This window comes from Aquarana catesbeiana, linkage group LG07, assembly GCF_042186555.1.
Source record: "Aquarana catesbeiana isolate 2022-GZ linkage group LG07, ASM4218655v1, whole genome shotgun sequence".
NCBI lineage: Eukaryota > Metazoa > Chordata > Amphibia > Anura > Ranidae > Aquarana > Aquarana catesbeiana.
In genome coordinates this window covers 317547117-317566819 of record NC_133330.1, presented here as the reverse complement: position 1 = coordinate 317566819, position 19703 = coordinate 317547117, and the positions used below count along the sequence as shown (strand labels likewise).

The window sequence follows — 19703 nt, the reverse complement described above, 5'->3', positions numbered from 1 at the left end:
TAGGGTTCACATCGTATGGCCCACATATAACAAGTTACACGGTACATAAGTACATATGAAAGTACATAAGTACATATATCACATACTCAGTAGAGCAGGTAATAGAGAAGGTAATAAATTGTTTTATTTTATACTTATTACTGGCCCTATCAGAAAAGGAGGATTGTTGGATAAACTGGCAAGTCAAGCATCCCCTTTCCTTACACTGGAAAATACCAGTTCTGTTGTCGAAATAGGACCTAATGACCATGACTCTCCCCTTTAGAGAATCTTTACGTTTGCTCGGGGCAATGATGATCTTCAGAGTACGTATTCTTTTAAACGTTATCTGTGGCACTGGGGGTAGAATGGGTCCTAGTTTCGGATCCATATGCAGAATATGCCTATGTTTTTTGATGATACTCTGGATCTATATTTGCTGTTATATTCGGTGACAAACCTGATGGTGTTAACATCTGGCTTTTCACAAATCTTGGGAGGTGGTACAGTTTTCAAAAACTTATCATGAGCCATTTGCACTAATTCTGCTGGGTATCCCTTTTGCAAAAACTTGTTTTTTAGGGACACATTATGTGATTCATACTCTACACAGTTGGTACAGTTTCTTCTTAGCCGTTGAAACTGTCCACTTGTAATGTTGTTTATCCAAGAGGGATGGTGGCAACTTGTATAATGTAAGTACGAGTTGCCACTAGTGGGTTTGCAATAGTTTTTAGTGCAAATGGACCCGCCTTATGGTATAATACCAAGTCTAGAAACACTAGGTTGGTGGAATCTATCACATGTGTAAAACTGAGACCCAAAGTATTGTCATTACAATGAGTACAAAATTACTCAAATAACTCAATACTCCCATTCCAGATAATCAAAATATCATCAATATAACGCCCTAGGAACACTATATGTCTGGCGAAAGGGTTATGTGTCCATATATATCGCTCTTCCCAATAGCCCATGACGATGTTGGCATATGAGGGAGTAAAGTTTGCTCCCATAACTGTTCCATGTTTCTGAATGTAGAACTTTTCCTGGAACACAAAATAATTGTGCTCCAAGCAAAAACCTGTAGCATCAATCAAAAACTGTGCCTGTCTATAATTCATATTGGGATCTTTGGAAAGAAAATGTTGGAGTGTGTGAAATTATGTGTGAAATCGAGGTGTAGAGGGAGACCACATCCAAAGAGGCCCACAGGTAGTCTGTCTCCCATTCATAGTTCAGGAGGGTCTCAATCACATGACCTGAATCCTTGATGTATGACGGTAAACCTGAGACTATGGGTTGTGAAAAGAAGTCAATATAATGAGATAGTCCAGAGGTAAAGCTATCGGTACTAGCTACGCTGGGTCTGCCTGGAGGACATACGGTGGACTTGTGAATCTTCGCCAGGTGGCAGAAGTAAGGGGTATTGCATATGAGGGGCAGGAAGAACTGTTTCTCCCTTTTACATAATACCCCATCATCTGCAGCTCCCCCAACCAAAGATTTCAGTTCCACTTCGAACCCTGGCAAGGAGTCTCCTTTTAAGCCACTTTAAGTCTTCTGATCGGATAGTAAGCGATAAGCTTCTTTCTCATAATCCGTTCTATCTTGGATAACAAGGCTTCCCCCCTTGTTGGCCTGTTTGATGACCAACCGGTTGTTATTCTTTAGGGTACTTAGAGCTGTGCGTTCAGCACTAGACAAGTTTTAGGGACTCGAGGACTTGGTGTTGCACAAGTTTAATAGATCTCTATAGGTAGCCTGATAACAAGTCTCAACATAGGGACCTTTACAAGCTGAAGGAAAGAACGTGGACTTAGGTTTGAACCCTGTGTGAGCCACCTCAGGAATACCATAGTTTTCACATGGAAAGCTGTCAGGCAACCCATCATCCCATAGCTCCATGAGTGTTGCCAGAGCATCTTGCTCAATTAGTTTTTCAGCGTTATCAACATTCAGCGCTTCCAGTTGTGGTTGCCCGTGAATGTTTTTTATCTGTCAATGTTAACAGACAGATCTTTGTTCTGTCAGAGGAGGAGAGACAGATCTGCTGTTCCTAGTGATTAGGAACAGCGATCTCTCTCCATCTCCAGCCACTACACTCCCCCCACAGTTAGAAACACCTCCCTAGGGAACACTCAACCCATTGATCGCCCCCTAGTGTTAAACCCTTCCCTGCCAGTGACATTTATATAGTAATCAGTGGCTATTTTTAGCAAAGTGTCAAAAGTCTCCGATCTGTCCGCCGCAATGACGCAGTCCCGCTAAAAATCGCAGATCGTCGCCATTACTAGTAAAAAAAAAATGTATAATAAAAATGCCATAAATATATCCCCTATTTTGCAGACGCTATAACTTTGGCGCAGACCCATCAATATACGCTTATTGCGATTTTTTTTTTACCAAAAATATGTAGAAGAATACATATTATCCTAAACCAATGAAGAAATTATTTTTTTACATTTTTTTGGGGATATTTATTATAGCAAAAAGTAAAAAATATTGTGTTTTTTTTTTTCAAAATTGTCGGTCTTTTTTTGTTTATAGCGCAAAAAAACAAAAAATGCAAAGGTGATCAAATACCACCAAAAGAAAGCTCTATTTGTGGGAAAAAAAGGACATAAATTTTGTTTGGGTACAACATCGCATGATCGTGCAATTGTCAGTTAAAGCAACGCAGTGCCGTATCGCAAAAAATGGCCTGGTCATTAAGGGGGCAAATCCTTCTGGTTCTTAACTAGTTAAAAAAAACATGCTTTCAAGATCTCCCCAAGCCTCAAGCACATGTTGAAGAACTTAACAAAATGATGACCTATGTTCGAACATTCCACCATCTTAGTCTTAGATGAGCAAATCATGATTCCGTATTTTGATCTACATCAGATGTACTTAGCTAATGGGGTGGATTTATTAAAGGACTACAGTCAGATTTAAAGCAGACCCCCACCCCCATCTGATGATACCCCCAGTATGGTATTGTATATACACAGATGGTAAACATTTAAAGCTCAAATCTTGCCTTCTCTTTTGCTGTATCCCTCATGCTAATGCACTGCTCTTTCCCCTCCTTCTATCCCATTCCACCATTTTCATGGCTGGCTTCTCCTTTTTTGTTTTTCGCTGGCCTATTGATGATGATATGCTTTAAATCTGACTGTAGTCTTTTTATAATTCCATCCCATTAGCTGAGTACATCTAATATAGATCAGACTCAGAATACGGGAACCATGATTTGCTCACTTAAGACTAAGATGGTGGAATGGTCGTAATTTTGTTAAAATCTTCAACATGTGCTTGAGGCTTGGGGACGTCGTAAATGCATGTTTTTTAAAATATTTTTACCGCTAGGGTTGTTCTTTTCCAGAAATTGACTCGAGTTCCTGTTACATGGCCAGAATAGATGCAGATCATGCTTAATATGGTTATTTAATTGATTGTTTCTCCTAGTATGTTGTTCGCCAATTCCACACTCCTAGACCGGGAATCTTGAGATGTGACCATGTGCATTAGTCTGTTTAGAAACATCGACAAGGCAATTATAGTCCTGTTTAGACCTAACGATTTCTTGTTAGGCCATAGGACATCACACACTTCTTCCATTCACCAATAATGGCATAACGTATTATTTTTGAACTCGGGGTCAGTGCATTTGTCTCTGCCTCTCTCTGTTTATTGTTGTCTGAAGGTAGATTTGCAGCTAGTGTAAGGACTTCTTTCCAGAAAAAAAATAAATAAAAAGATTTTTCTTTAGAAAATTACTTTTAAATTTTAGGTCCCATTCACACTCCATCATTGCAGAAATGCGTGCATTACCGCTCACTGCTGTAACACTTGGCATGTGTTTCTGCACTACAGTTCTTTTCATTTTAAATGACACCCCAATACACCTAGGCAGAGGCCTCCAACATTTTCTGTATAAGAGCCACATTGTATTTTTTTATAAATATTCATAAGCTTAAAAAAATACATTTTACATACCTTCAAAAAGTGCCCATAAGTGTCCCCTCTGACATTCAGGAGTGCGCAGCAAAGTTACCACTTATATCCATGTGTGCCCAGCAGAGTCCCCATTTATATCCATTTGTGCCAGCAGTGTCCCCTCTTACATCCATGTGTGCCAGCGGTCTCCCCCCTTAATTTGCATGTGTGCCAGCAGTGTCCCCTTACTTCCATGTGTGCCAGCAGTGTCCCCACTTACTCCCATGTGTGCCAGCAGTGTCCCCCTTACTTCCATGTGTGTCAGCTGTGTCTCCCCTTACTTGCATGTGTGTCAGCAGTGTCTCCCCTTACTTCCATGTGTGCCATCAGTATCCCCCTTAATTCCATGTGTGCCAGCAGTGACCCCCCTTACATCCATGTGTGCCAGCAGTCCCCCCCTCCATATTTGCCAGTAGAGTCCCCCCTTACATTCATGTGTTCCCAGCAGAGTCCCCCTTTCCTGTCAGGCAGAGAGCAGCCAGAAGGTGGAGAAAACCTGGAGAGAGTCAATTCTAGCGCCAGGCCAGTAGTACTAGCAACTGACCACAGTGGAGGCAAGGATGGGGTGGATCTACGCTGGAGACTGCGGGAGGGTGCCGGCTGCCTGCCTGGCAGTGCATGCATTATGGCCCGCATTAATATGTATTGCATAAAGGGAGCCCATTTATTTTATGAATGGGCTGCCACCGCAGCACAACTAGTTGCCAGCAGTATCCCCCCTTACATAAATGTGTGCCATCAGTGTCCCCCCCATATTGCCAGCAGAGCCCCCCTTACATTCATATGTGCCCCAGCAGTGTGTCCCCTTACATCCATGTGTACCAGCAGTTTCCCCCCCTTAAATCCATGTGTGCCAGCAGTGTCCCCCTCACATCTTGTGTGCTAGCAGTGTCCCCCCTTACATCCATATGTACCGGCAGTGCCCCCCCTTTCATCCAAGTGTGCCAACAGTGTCCCCCCTTACCCCTTTGTGTACCAGCAGTGTCCCCCCTTACATCCATGTGTGCCCTCAGTCCCCCCCCCCCCACATTTGCCAGCAGAGTCCCCCCCTTACATTCATGTGTGCCCAGCAGAGTCCCCCCTTACCTGTCAGGCAAAGAGCAGCCAGAAGGTGGAGAAAGCCTGGAGAGAGTCAATTCTAGGACCAGGCCATCAGTACTAGCAACTGACCACAGTGGAGGCAAGGATGGAGTGGATCTGCGCTGGAGACTGTGGGAGGGTGCCGGCTGCCTGGCTGGCAGTGCATGCATTATGGCACAAATTAACATGTGTTGCATAAAGGGAGCCCATTTATTATGAATGATCTGCCACCGCAGCACAACTAGTTGAGAAAATATACATGACCCTTTTTAGCAATGCAGTATACCACAGCACATGGTGTATGAGTTATGGTGCACTGTAGTGCTATGGTCTCTACTGTACAATGTGTTGGGGTACCAGTCACAATGAACAGCACTGTGCCACATATAGAGGACACAATATTAATCGAGAGGTTGGGGGCAGAACCACAGTGCATGGTGAAGGACCCAGTGTTCAAAACATCCAGAGGTATCGGATACGGATGGCTGGTCAGTGATTCAAAAAGTACTGATGCCGGCAGGTCAGCATTAAAGTCAGGCAAGTAGTGTAGAAGATCAGCAATGGTAGCCTCCATATTTCTCTTTGCAAAGGTTTACTTTAAGGGCCTAAAATGCTAATGTTAAATTCAATGTTGTAACGTACTATTAAAGTGATGATCTACTGAAACTGATACTTCCATATTTTGCAGGCAGTTGGTGCTCCAGGTTGAAAACGCTTCCGAAAAGTTTGCTGTGGACTCTCTCATTCTTCAGAAAAGCAATGACCGGTTGCAGGAAGCCCAGGTTCATGTCACAGCCATAAAGGGTCAGCATGTTAAAGCGCAACCCATGGAGAAAGTCCTCGTCAAGCAGCCTGTTTCCAAAGAGACACTTCTAAGACATTGATGCCATAAAACAAATTTTGTAATGTTGTTACATTTTCTGTAGTAATCCTAAAAGTGTATCTAAAGCCAAAACTTTTTTTGGTTTCAGATAAAGTGTAGAAGGGTTGGAACCCCCAGCAGGTTTTTATTTCTGTCTGTGTCCTTGCTGGGTAGATTCGCCCTCTCTGTTTGTCCTGTTGGCTATGATCACTGGGAAGATTTTGAGATGTCTCCAGAATAGGGATAGGGAGGGAATCTTCCAATGGGGACTCAATTATGTGGATGTCAAAATACATTTTCTCTCACTTCCACTTCTGTGGACAGGAAGGGAAGGAAGATCTCCCCAACCCCTTGACAGGGGTTTTAACTTACCCTACTCCATCCAAAAATAAAAACTGCTTTGTCTTTAGATACTCTTTAGTAAACCACCAACATGTTAAATGTAACCGCAAAGTGCTCAGTTCAGCCCACTGAATGAACTGCAGGGGTATTACTCTCTTTTGCAACATAATTGAAAATTACAAAAAAAAAAATTACAAATAAAAAAAAAAACAAAAAAGAGAAAAATCCTGGAAGCCTTCTAAGTTTTGTAATTCAGTTGTCTGTTATAAATGATTGTGTCCAAGCCAGTAAATTATTTTTTTTAACAATGCATAATTTGTACATTATTTTTTGTTTTTTTTTGTTTTCTGCTCAATTTAAGGGTTTTTCCTCCCATTTGTAGATGTATCCAGTTCTCTTGTTTGCCTGTACATTTGTCCAAAATGCAGTTGGGTGCTAGTAGTTTTCGGTTTTGTGGATATTTTTTTTGGCATGGCTACTGTTGGTGGGACATAAGGTGTTTATAAGGCAGAAGAGGATTATCTTAGTATTAGGGGTTACTTTAGGGGTTTAAAGTAGGGGTGTCCAACCTGCAGCCCACAATGGCTATGAATGCAGCCCAACCCAAAATCATAAACTTACTTAAAAATGTTGATTTAAAAAAAATTTTTTTTTTTTTGTGTTTACACTTTGTGAACACATGCGTCCAAAGAAAATTGTTACAGTGGGGGTTATTTACGAAAGGCAAATCCACTTTGCACTGCAAGTGCACTTGGAAGTGCAGTCGCTCTAAATCTAAGGGGTAGATCTGAAATGAGGAGAAGCTCTGTTGATTTTATCATCCAATCATGTACAAGGTAAAATGCTGTTTTTTATTTTCTTTGCATGTCCCCCTCGGATCTACAGCGACTGCACTTTCAAGTGCACTTGCAATGCAAAGTGGATTTTCCTTTAGTAAATAATTCATAGTGTCTCCTTACTGGGCTTTTATACATTTCATCTTCCTGAAAAAAAAAAATCCCACTGCTCACAATCATGCCTTATTCACGTCATCAGTTTTTCTGCAGCACCTATATTTGTGAGCAACTATTTTCAAGGATGAAGCACATGAAGGGCAAAATTAGAACCAAAATATCTGATGGGTACCTTGAGAATTTATTGAGAATTGCTTCTAAATCCATCCAACCAGATATTGGTGCTTTCGTTTTTTTAAAACAGATGTCAGATATCGCACTAGTTTTATGTTCCCCTCTTTTACTTTTAGAATAAGAAATATTACAAAAAAAAATGAACTTTTATTACTCAGATAGGTACATTATCTATGTCAGTGACAGGGGCAGACTGACAACTCATGGGGCCCCCGGGCAATAGGAGATTATGGGCCCCCCGGGCAATAGGAGAAGATTATGGGGCCCCCGGGCAATAGGAGATTATGGAGCCCCCAGGCAATAGGAGATTATGGGGTCCCCAGGCAATAGATTATGAGGCCACACAGTATACACACACAGACACACAATATACACACACAGTATACACACGCAGAATACACATACACACACTGAAAAGGTACTGGAGAGGCGGGGCAGTTATAATCTTGGGATTTTTAAAAAAAAACACAGATTTTTACATACTGTCCCTGGTTTTATTGAAGCTGGCAACCCTGATGGGGCCCCTTAGTGGCATGGGGCCCTCGGGCAGTGCCCGAATGGTCAGTCCGCCCCTGGTCAGTGATTGTTAACCTATGATCTGCCCCTCTTTTTCTGCTCATCAGCTCTCCTTATTGTGAGTGTATTTTATGTGCGGCCCAAGACAATTCCTCTTCTTTCAATGTGGCCCAGGAAGGTCAAAAGGTTGGACACTCCTACATTAAAGTAAGCCTCTACATTACTTATGCAGGCCAAGCACCAGCCCTGTCCTGTGGTAGGAAAGGTGGTGAGCTGTCACATGTTCCCCTGTATATGGGAGTATGTCGCATCACTTCCTTGGAGTTAAAGGGGGGGTGGTTTAGAAGATGAAGTATACACATTTCTCAACTTCTGGCCTGCCGTTGAGCTAAAATGGTTGTTTGGCCCCACAGTGGGAAAGCCAAGGTTCACTTCAACCCATAAGGTAACCTCCAATATTAAAGTGTATCTAAAGAAAGACAATTTTTGTCAGGGTGGGGGGGTTGACTAAACAAGGGTAGGGTTAGAACACCCCTCAGGTTCACATTGTCTCTGTGCCCATTATGGATATTTATTTTCTCTTTTTGTTCTGACCACTGTCCCCAGGACTGGAAGTGGAGGCAAATCCAACATTTTGAGTTGTTAGCAAAACAGGAATAGAGGAGAAATCTCCCAATGTGGACACTTGTTCCAGTTACAACTGTCTTCAAGGGGTTTCCTCTAAATTTCTGTTGTGTCTTTGTAACAGGAAGTGAAAGGGAATCTCTCTAATGGGATACAGATAGAAAAAGGCAGAGGTTTTAACCATTCCCTACTCTATTTAAAATGAAAATAAACATCTTTTGGTTTTAGATTAATTTTAAATTAACCACATTTTGATGTATAAATACATTAAACCCCATTACCATCAAGCGTTCCGGGAGTCAACACTACAAGGTTCTCCTTTCATCTGGGCTGAAGAAAATACAAACATTGTACATGCAACAAATATATATAAGATCTGAAGACCGGTTAGGCCACTCCATGACTTCCATGTGCTTCTTCTTGAGCCACTCTTTTGTTGCCCTGGCAGTATGTTTTGGTTCATTGTCATGCTGGAAGACCCATCCATAGTATTCTGGCTGATGACAGAAGAAGGTTCTCATCCAAGATTTTACAATACATGGCCCAGTCCAGTACCAAAGTTGGCCTGTACCTTTAGCAGATAAACAGCCCCAAAGCATAACGTTTCCACGTCTGTGCTTGACTGTAGGGATGGTGTTCTTAGGGTCATAGTCAGCATTTTCCTTCCTCCAAACATTCAAAGAACTCAATTTTGGTCTCATTTTCATTCGAGCTTCACTCCCTGCATTCTCCCCTTTTCTGTATTGTGAAAATGGAGGTGACTTTTTTTTTTTGTTTCTTAAGTTTTTTAAATTTTTTTTGCCATGGCCCCACCCCTGTTGCCATTTTCATCTAGGTGAGAATGACATGTCTCTGCTCCCGCAGCCTCCTGTAATATCCCTGTAATCAGGGCCCTAAATTCGCCCCCAGTAATAGCCATGCTGGCCAAGAGTACCTCCTCTCAACCTCCTGCAACAGAAGCGATATAGAACACCACCCACAGTAGACATGGAGGAACTCTGCCATCTTGGTTACTCACATTCTCCTTGCCCAAGTCCAGCCTCCAGAAATAAAGAAATGCCCACATGCTCTGTCTTTTTAATGTTTTAATGCAGTAAGAACAGAATGTACAGTTCTTTACCAAAATACAACTTTACCTCTGCATCTTTACCCTTGACATCATTAACACTGCACAATTCAAATTAAAGTTTAACATAGGATTGCCAATGAGCCTTCCAGTTCCCTCCTTGTAGGTTCACTTCTGTGAGTTCTCCAACCCTTATACTGTGCCTACCCTGAAGGGTTCACTTCATGAGCCTACAAGCTTACATGGTACAGTAGTATACTGGGGGTAGCCTTTTCTCATCAACCCCTGCTCCAAGCTCTTCCAGCTCTAGATTAGGATTAAGGACTAAGGTTACCGCACCCAAAATATCCACCCAGGGGGAGGTCCTAAAAGGGGTACCAACCACTGCTTACACCCCCATGACAACCACCCCCCGTCATAACCCAGGAGGCTGCAGGGAATCACAGTGGCCAGTGGACAGGCCTGGCACATGTCATCTGAAGCCATCTGCAAAAACCTATAAGAGGCAGCTGAGTTCCCAATAGGCCAGAGGGAAAAATGGGACCCATGTTTTAGCACCTGAGCTGTGGATCCCAGCAGGACAAAGCTGGATTTCTTGGGCAAATGAGTATGAGTATTGAGGACAACCCAACATTACAGGTGAGAGGGTAAAAAAATGAAGGGGGAAGGGTGTCTGGTGTTGAGGTTAAAGTTCATTTTTTAATGCTTGGAACAGACTTCCAGAAGAGGTAGGGTGGCAATCAATGGTAGGTAAATTTGAACACATTTACTCTTAATCATAAACAACCCTTCCTCCAACCCAATGGACCACTTCTGGCATCACACTACTGTGTTGCTATATACTGTAAATACACATGGGGGTTATTTACTAAAACTGGAAAGTGCAAAATCTGGTGCAACTCTGCATAGAACCCAATCAGCTTCCATGTTTTATTGGCAAATCTTCATTGAACAAGCTGAAATAGAAGCTGATTGGCCACCATGCACAGCTGTACCAGATTCTGTGTTCACCAGTTTTAGTAAATCTGTCCCATAGACTCCTAAACCTTGGGAGTAGTACTCCTGTTCTCCTTATACTTTCAGAAAATGCTGAAGCCACTGGCTGAGCACAATAGCCAGGCAGCTAGCATTTTTAGACAAAGAACAACAATAGCAGCGTTTGCATTTTCTTGAGAATTTTGAAGCATTCTTTTACTAAATATTAATAGATACTGTCTACCACATGGAGCTCAATCCACGATTATGCTCAGCTTCTAATATTCCTTATTGTTTTCCTCCAGCCTAGGGAAGTGTATCCTGTGATTGTCAGCGAATGAACCGTCCTCTCCTGGGATTCCCACATCTTGTCATTCTTGTGATGTTCAGTGCTAATTTTTTCCGTGCGGCTTTCAGTTGTCAGACCCCCCGTTGTCTATGAAAATCACACAGACACACTTTCAGGAGGCATGCTTTCATTCCACACGCACGATTAATTCATTGACAATGTGAGACAACAGCTTATTCATCAAAGTCATGCAGGTATGTGTCCTCACACTCACAATGTTGGAGACACTCTACCAGGCAAATTAAGGGTAGGAGGATGGGCGAGCCCCTATAAGAGCTGACCTCTGCATCCATTCTGCCTATTTACATATTGAAAAGGAGGAAACAACTATCAGAAATTGACCGTTTTGTTGTAGCAGAAATATCACTGAAAATCTTGCTGAACTGCATTGGAGTCATTAAAAAAAAGGTGAAATTGAAAGTGTTACTAAACCCACAACAGTAAAATCAGTGTGTATATGCAGCAAAGCATGCTTGTTATTCTCACTGTGGAATCTAAGTGGTTAATCCTCCACATTGTATAAAAAAGGCTGTTTGTTCCGGTCTTCTCTGATCCTCCCCTTCTTCCACTGTCCCCAATCCAACTCCTTATAAGACAGATCCTTTGGAGTCACTCTGCACATGCTCAATTTGGTGTGTAATAATAAAGAGTTTTTTTTTCTTGGGACAGTGTATGTGGTCAGCACAGGGCCAATCAGCACTATCCAGACAAAGGGTCAGGATTCCTGAAGCATTATTGGACAGTCAGAGAACAAGGTTTAACCAGACACTCATATAAGTCACAACACTGCTACATACTGCTGATGAGAAAAGGTATTTAGCAGTTTATATTTACTTAAATAATTGCCTTTCCTTGTTCTGTGTACTATAAGAGGCCAAATATAGTGAATGCAGGGTCCTGGGTTTAGTAACACTTAAATATATGTTAACAGATGTAGCACCCTCCTAGATAGACTGCTTGGATGTTGGGTAAACTTTTTTCTTTTTTTGGCTCATCTATAATCATTGTAGTGGCTATTGATGTATTTTAGGCTGTTCTGGTTCTCACAGTTTGCAGGTTTGACTATCCCCCTGCTTTCTAGTGGGTTCAGGGAGGGGAGAGTCAAGTAGTTAGTTCAATATCTATTGAACTCCAGTCAATCCCTGGGATAGGATGGCCCAGTAGGTGGCTGGAGAGGCTGATAAATAGTGTGAACTCCACAACAGCAAGGTCTTTCTGTTGAAGAGATTTTTACCCCCCTCCCCAGTAGAAAATTCAACTCATGTTGCTGCTCTTCAAGGTCCCAGCTGTAGCAGAACTGGGGGCCTAAACCTAAAGTTATCTTCAACACCCCAAGACTTTCCCTAACAGATCAGACAGATCGGCAAAGCCTCACTAGAAGTCATCTGGAGGCAGCTGAATGGGCACAGCTGCTCCCTGGCCTGAGTAATGACTGTTCTCCAAGATCCTGGTGGCTATGCACTTTTGGGATATCTGAGCCAAGTAATTATTATTTATAGGGTACCTATCTCTGGCTTTCCTTCAGCCTGTTGCGGGGAACTGTATCCTGAGGTTTCACGGAAAATCAATCTTTGAGGAGTGTAGCACAGACGAGAATGTCCTCTTATTGAACTTTTTAGTCTGCACCATCTCCCATTGTTCAAGTTCTATCAATAAATCATAAAAAAAAAAAAAAAAAAAAAAACATTCCCCCAGATGGCTTTCTTGCGTCAGTGTGCTTTGGAATGTGCTCTGGTGTGCTGGCAGCCTCTGTACAAGTGGGTGAGAACTCAAGTTATCATCATCTCTTCAGTGGGCCCCATATGGGGGTCCTGCTACACCTCAAAGTGAACATTTAATATATTGCAGCTTACCAGTCCTTGGATATGTTGACTGCATTCATTTTCTTTTTTTTACCGTTATTTTCACCTGGTGGTCCTGCCAGAAACACAATTCCAGTCCCAGGGTGACAACACTCACTGAACATACAGTATCTTTCAAGAAACAGCGTTGTCACCCTAGACCAGCATTTCTCCACCTGGGTTCTGTCGAAACCTAGGGTTCCTCCAGTGGTTGTTTGGGGTTCCTTGAGTAATCAGTAATTTCTGTTTTTCAGATAAGTGTCCACTGACATGATGATATTTTACCTATCTGTAAAAGAGCATTCTTCCGACTAACCACTATAGTAAGCAGAATTCTTCCCACTGACCACCAATGTAGGGAGAGCGTTCTTCCCACTGACCACCAATGTAAGTGACATTCTTCACACTGACCAGTTTAAGGATGCATTTCCTCCCGCTGACCACCTTGGACTCTACAGAGTGGCCAACGAGTAAAAACAAAGGTAGTCTTTATCCCACTATCCATCAATGTGAAGGGTTCTTCACTGACCACCAGTGCAAGGGAACATTTCTCCATTGATCACCAATGTTAGGGGTACATTATCAATGTCTGCATTTCTTTTCTAACCATTATTATTGTTTTTTTCTTCTATTTTCACCAGGCAATCCAGCCTGTAAGTCCATTGTTTTTCAAAAGAACAATATATCTTCCAGATATATCAATTTACAGGGATGGGACAAACCATTTACCATTGACAGAGAAGCTTACAATGATCAGCTTTTATTTATTTAGGTAAAAACTTTATTCCAAAAGGGAAAAAAACTGCTGCTGTAACTGCTTAAAGAGTATTAGCTAGAATTTTGCTTCAATTTGTTCATTTATCTAAATCTGCTAGTACATTTAACACTCTTCCACTTATCAGACTGACAATTCTGCTGTCCAAAGGTGGCCCCTGTGCTCCTTCATCCAGAGTGGGGGTACTCCATACCTCACAACATTTTGAAATGGGAATGAGGGACACCTACTAGCAAATGTATGTAAGCATAGGACACACCCCCTGCCACACCCCCTTAAAGGAGAATTAACCCCCAAAAAATAAAAATAATAAATCCACATGGGCTTTTTTTACCACTACTATTTCTTTATATTGGCTTTTAAAATTTACAGATGCACCAATTTATAATTTAGATGAAAGGTTTAGCACTGGGAAACACTTTTTGAAAGAAAAAAGTGCATATTATATACAACTATATGGATCAGACCAAAATGAGGGACAAATGAGGGGGAAAGAGGGACAGAGGGACATTGAATTGAATGCAGCCACCACATTTAACGATTGGTAAGCTGCATTATATTATTTATTTATTTCAGGTACTTACATAGCGCTGTCAATTTACGCAGCGCTTATTACATTTTCGATTGTGGGTTTAATACCACTTTAAGGGTACAATGGGCTTTAAATGGCTCCTGAGGTTTATTGAAGCTCCTTTCAACTAACCCAGAGCTCTTCTTATGCCATAAACAGATGCCTTATTGGGTTATAATTTTACTTTTTTTAGTATAAAAAGATGAAAATAGGCAAACAGTGGAAAAAAAAAAAATGAAATTGAAGCAAATTGAAGCAACAGTATATGCAAATGAAGGGTAAAAATCACAAATACATAGAAAACAAAAAATAAAATGAAATAAGTAAAAATAAAACTAACTTCAATACAGAACAAAAAAAAGAGAAAACACTTTTTAAATGAAGAATAAAGAGTAAATCTGAGTCAAATGAGAATTTTGTTGAAATTTGTTAGATAGACTTTGCTCATCCCTTATTATAATTATGGCCAAGCCAAGCATTTTCAGGGAGACATCAGCAGTGGCAGCCCACATATTTCTATCCTGACAGGTTTCCTTTAATAAACGAAGCCCTATTAAACAAAGCCCTACTAGTCTATAGAGTGGCGCTGGGTAGCAGTTGGCTTTCTGAACACGCAATGAATAAATTATTCAGTTGAAGTTTAATTTACTTTTTTTTTCTTGCAGTTGTGAAATCCCAATCATTTGCGCTTGCTGTGAGAGACATTTATTATGCAAAAAAATCTCACGCGGACATGTAAATGTAAATCATATACTGTATGTTGTACATACATATGACTGGCGATTTCACGCTCGTTACGGATGAAAACATACACTGCTGAGTATGTCTTTTGCAATGCTGACACTATATCATGCTGATGAGGTTCCACTCTTTAGTTTAATATGTATATACACATTTTCCAGTCCTGAACCAGAAGGGGAACTAAACATTCCTCTCGGGAACCTAAAATAGAAATGTATTTATGTCAAATAAACACTTTGAAGATTTGCATGATTTCGGTTTGGAGTTCATTATCATTTTAGTGGCTCTAAACATAAGACAATCTGCGTTACTGTTCCAAAATCTAATTTCTTGTTTTGTGGGCATATTTTTTAAAGCAGTCAATGTGACTAATGGGGCATACACACGGTCGGACTTTTCGTCTACAAAAGTCCAACAGCCTGTCCGACAGACTTCCGGCGGACTTTCGGCGGACTTGCGGCAGACTTGCGGCAGACTTTCTAACGAACGGACTTGCCTACACACGACCACACAAAAGTCCTACACACGACCACATCACGTACGGATTCGTACGTGATGAAGTACACCGGACTAAAATAAGGAAGTTCATAGCCAGTAGCCAATAGCTGCCCTAGCGTGGGTTTTTGTCCGTCGGACTAGCACACAGACGAGCGGATTTCGGGGTCCGTCGTAGTTACGACGTAAAGATTTGAAGCATGTTTCAAATCTAAAGTCCGTCGGATTTGAGGCTGAAAAAGTCCGCTGAAAGTCCGGGGAAGCCCACACACGATCGGATTACCAGCCAGCTTTAGTCCGTCGGCGTCCGTTGGACTTTTGTAGACGAAAAGTCCGACCGTGTGTACGCCCCATTACTCTAAATATTCACTGGTGGTGAATCAATCACTGTTATGAGTTTACATGCACTAGGAAGATTTACTTACATCCAATGTTTGTACAGGTAGATGGCAGATTTCTACCTTGTACAGGTAGATGGCATAACTCTCCTTCCTGCCCAACTTTCATTTGTTACCGTCCTTCTCCTGGCTCTTGGTCATGGCTTTCTTGGGGGCCCTTCTTGGTCGATGAGGTGGACTCAGTTGGTTCAGACATGATAGGGACAATGTCTCCTCTCTTCAGATTCACTGCTTTATAAATACGTCCTTAGTGACCATTTTATTGAATGTACTTGCAGTGGTCTACCCAAGGCTGTGCAACCCATGCGGCCAATTGAGGCAGGTGGCAAAGGTGGCACTCACAGAGATATAATACAACGACGGGACAGAACTGAGGCTAGAGTGTCCATACCGGTGCAGCTCCTTAATGCTGACCCTGGTAAAATTGCAGGCTCTGCGTCACAGCAATGCACCAACACCTTTGCAGCCATTGTGCTACCTGCTGGGTGTTTGGTGTGCTCCTGTACCTTTAGGAAAAGGGTGGGCTCCCCTTCAGTCCACCTGCCCTCATTTATCCATCAGAATGCATGTGCCTCCACTGTGGGGACACTTATATTTTAGTGTTAGGACCACAGATATCAGGGTGCCATGACGAGGCTCTGGGGCTTACGCATGCGTTTGCAAATGCGTGCGGACTAAACCCCTGTTTTTAACGCATACTGCTAGACAGGTTAATTGGTTGTCTGCGAGCTGGTGGTAAGTAGGCTTGAATTTTTTCCTGGGCATTCCCCAGGCTTTGTTGATATCAGCGTCACTATACTCTGGCTGGCCACTGTGTCTATCAAGCAGGCTGCAGGGGTGGCACAAATGGCCAACTTGGGTGATATCTGCCTCTGGCACAGCCCTGGTTCAATCCGTTCAGGTGAACTGAATACCTGCTTCTCCTCTGTATGCTGTGGTTTTCCCACCCCTGCTACTATATCACTACAGGACATACAAGCCGGCAGAAGGAAACACATTTAGTGGGGGAGTAGGTGTTGTACACACCTAAAATTACGAGCAATCAGGAATCCGATTATACATTGGAGTTTTAAGACAGCAGCCAAGGTACGTATGTGTAAGGGATGTCAAAATCAGGTACCCCATAAAAAAGAATTATAGTTCTGCTAATGGAGGAAGTAAAACTCATGGCAATTCTATTAAATCACCAGTAGATGGCAGCATAGAGCGAAAAGCCTGAATGACATAGAGCACATTTTAATGAATACTACTAAATAGCAGGGGGAACCAAAAAGACTGGCCTTTGTTTCTGGTGGGAACGGAATAGCAGTTGTTACCCGATCTATCGGTCTGAAGGTCACGTGTTTGTGTCATTGCAGGTAAGAGGGAGCATATTTAAGGCTATAAACAGGGCGAAATTGATTTAATTTACATCCCCGTGATCAGTAAAGGCTGCTGTCGCTGAGTGTGATTAAGAACATATCCGCACATGTGCAATTGTTTATTATTTTCTATGTGGACGTTATTCCTGTATATGAGAATGTTATTATTATAGATATAGATGTGTAGTATTATGTATAAACGGAATAGCAGTTGCTACCCGGTCTATCAGTCTGAAGGTCATGTGTTTGTGTCATTGCAGAAACTTTTCAATAAAAGTTTTCTGGTTTCACCTGGCCGGCTCCCTTCGCACATTGGAATTATTGACCATACTTTCAGCATATGTGCAACATATACAGCATCTCCTTTTACAGGGTGGCTTTACTTCAGTTTAAAGTCCAAAGTGACAGGGTCACATTAAGGTTTGATGTATTGCGTGTTCAGAGATCACTAAATCTTGCCCCAAAAACCCTTCCCAGGGTCAAAGTTGCTTTGTTGGTTAATTTGGATGTTCAGCAGCCATACTCAATTGTAGCATGGTGTTGTCGTAAAATACAAACATATTAAAGCTACTGTATTGAAATGTTATTGCTGTCTGCAGCTCTGAGACCAACCTGGTTAAGTTTGCCAGCACCCTTTGATGTTCTAAACCTATTAAAGCTACTTCTATTTATACATACCTCCCAACTTTTTGAGACGGGAATAAGGGGCACCTACTAGCAAAAGTAGGTAGGCATAGGACACGCCCCCCTGCCACACCCCTTAAAGGAGAATTAACAAAAAAAAAAATGATTCGTTAAACCCACAAGTGCTTTTTTTACCACTACTATTCCTTTATATTGGCTTTGGAAATTTACAAATGCAGCAATTTAGACATTGGATGAAAGGTTTAGCACTGGGAAACACTTTTTGAAAGATAAATAGTGCATTTTATATACAACTATATAGATCAGACCAAAATGAGGGACAAATGAGGGGGAACAAGGGACAGAGGGACATTGCTCCAAATCAGGGACAGTTGGGAGCTATGGTTATACCTCCCAGGATACAGAGACACTGTGATTGGCTGCAGTGAAGCCTGTGAAAGGAAGAACCCACCTAGGGAACTATAAAGGACTTCTGGGAGTTAGCTAGAACTATGAGGGATGTAGTCCCCAGGCAAACTGCTTGCTGTGGGGGCACTCGACAGAAGGGAGGGGCCAGGAGCACTGAAGGGGGACCTGAGAAGAGGAGGATCAGGGCTGCTCAGTGCAAAACCAACTGTACAGAGCAGGTAAGTATAACATGTTTATTTGTTTTTTGTTTTTTTAAACAAGACTTTACAATTACTTAGTGCTGTTTTAGCGCCATTGCAGTGTGAAAGGGGTCTTAATGTAGCAGTGCTCCTTCATGTGCCCATTGGCAGGGATGCCCATCAGGGGTAACAAAGAATAAAGATTTTCTCTTCTAAGTTATGACTCTCCTCCCTGGCAATGCTCTTCCCATCAGCCACAAAAGACCCTAAGCTAAGCTCTACCCAGATATTTAAATGATCCTGCGGGAAGGAAATTAACTCATTCTCCCATAGCTCCCAACTGTCCCTGATTTGGAGCAATGTCCCTCTGTCCCCCATTCCTCCTCAATTGTCCCTCATTTTGGTCTGATCTATATAGTTGGATATAAAATGCACTTTTTATCTATTAAAAAGTGTTTTCCAGCGCTAAACCTTTCATCTGATTTCTAAATTGCTTGTAAATTCCAAAAGCCAATATAAAGGAATAGTTGTGGTAAAAAAAAAAGCACTTATGGGTTTAACCAATCTTGTTTTTTTGTACAATTCTCCTTTAAGGGGGCGTGGCAAGGGGTGTGTCCTATGCCTGCATACTTTTGCTGATAAGTGTCCATCATTCCCATCTCAAAAAGTTGGGAGGTATGTTCTCCTTCCTGGAAGGGTTTTAAAGGAGCAATTAGTTAAAAGGGGCAAGATGTGCTTCCACTGTGGAGGCTCTCAAAATTTAGAGTCAGGACTACAGAAAATACTGGGGTGGCTTGACGGGTCTCTGTTTCTTACGCATGTATTTGCAAATGTGCAAATACACCCCTGCTTTTAACGCATGCTGTTAGACAGGATAATTCGGTTGGTTGCAGGCTGGTCAGTAAATTGAGCTGGGAATTTCTTTGTTTTTTTTTTTCGCATGCGTATCCCTTCCATGTGCTTCACCAAAGAACAGGAGGAGGCTTCAAAACAGACTGCACAGTGGTGAGAGTCTGCTGGTTGCAGCCTCATTACCCTCCTCTTATTGAGACAGTGCCACTATAGCTTGAGACTTAGTTTAGAGACCTTTACTCCTTCCCGTTGCATCGCAAAATTACTTGAGCGCTCCAATGCAGGCCTCTAACATTAAGTACCGCACTGGCCAGTGGGAGGGGTTTTGAAGAGACTCTAGGACCTTTCAGCCTCTAGGCATGTATCAACTCTAGGACCCCAAGATTTAGAAATTCAGGTACATGGAGGGGATTTGGTCCAGAAATACTTGGTCCTTGCTTTATCCTTGTTGTATTGTTCAAATGTATTTTATTTTGTTTATTGCTGTTTTTTGTTTTTGTTGTTGCCTTGTTGGGTGTATAGCTCAAACAAATCCT

The 19703-nt window shown here is 42.0% G+C and overlaps 1 protein-coding gene across 2 annotated transcripts in view; it reads left to right on the top strand.

Moving 5' to 3' along the window:
- LRRIQ3 (leucine rich repeats and IQ motif containing 3) overlaps positions 1-6545 on the top strand; it is a 69730-nt gene extending 63185 nt beyond the window's left edge. For both annotated transcript variants that reach the window (XM_073593741.1, XM_073593740.1), the window contains one exon: positions 5729-6545. In XM_073593741.1, coding sequence (XP_073449842.1) covers positions 5729-5924 — 196 coding nt within the window. In that variant the 3' untranslated portion in view covers positions 5925-6545. The remainder of the gene's footprint in view (positions 1-5728) is intronic.
- Positions 6546-19703: the final 13158 nt, after the last annotated feature.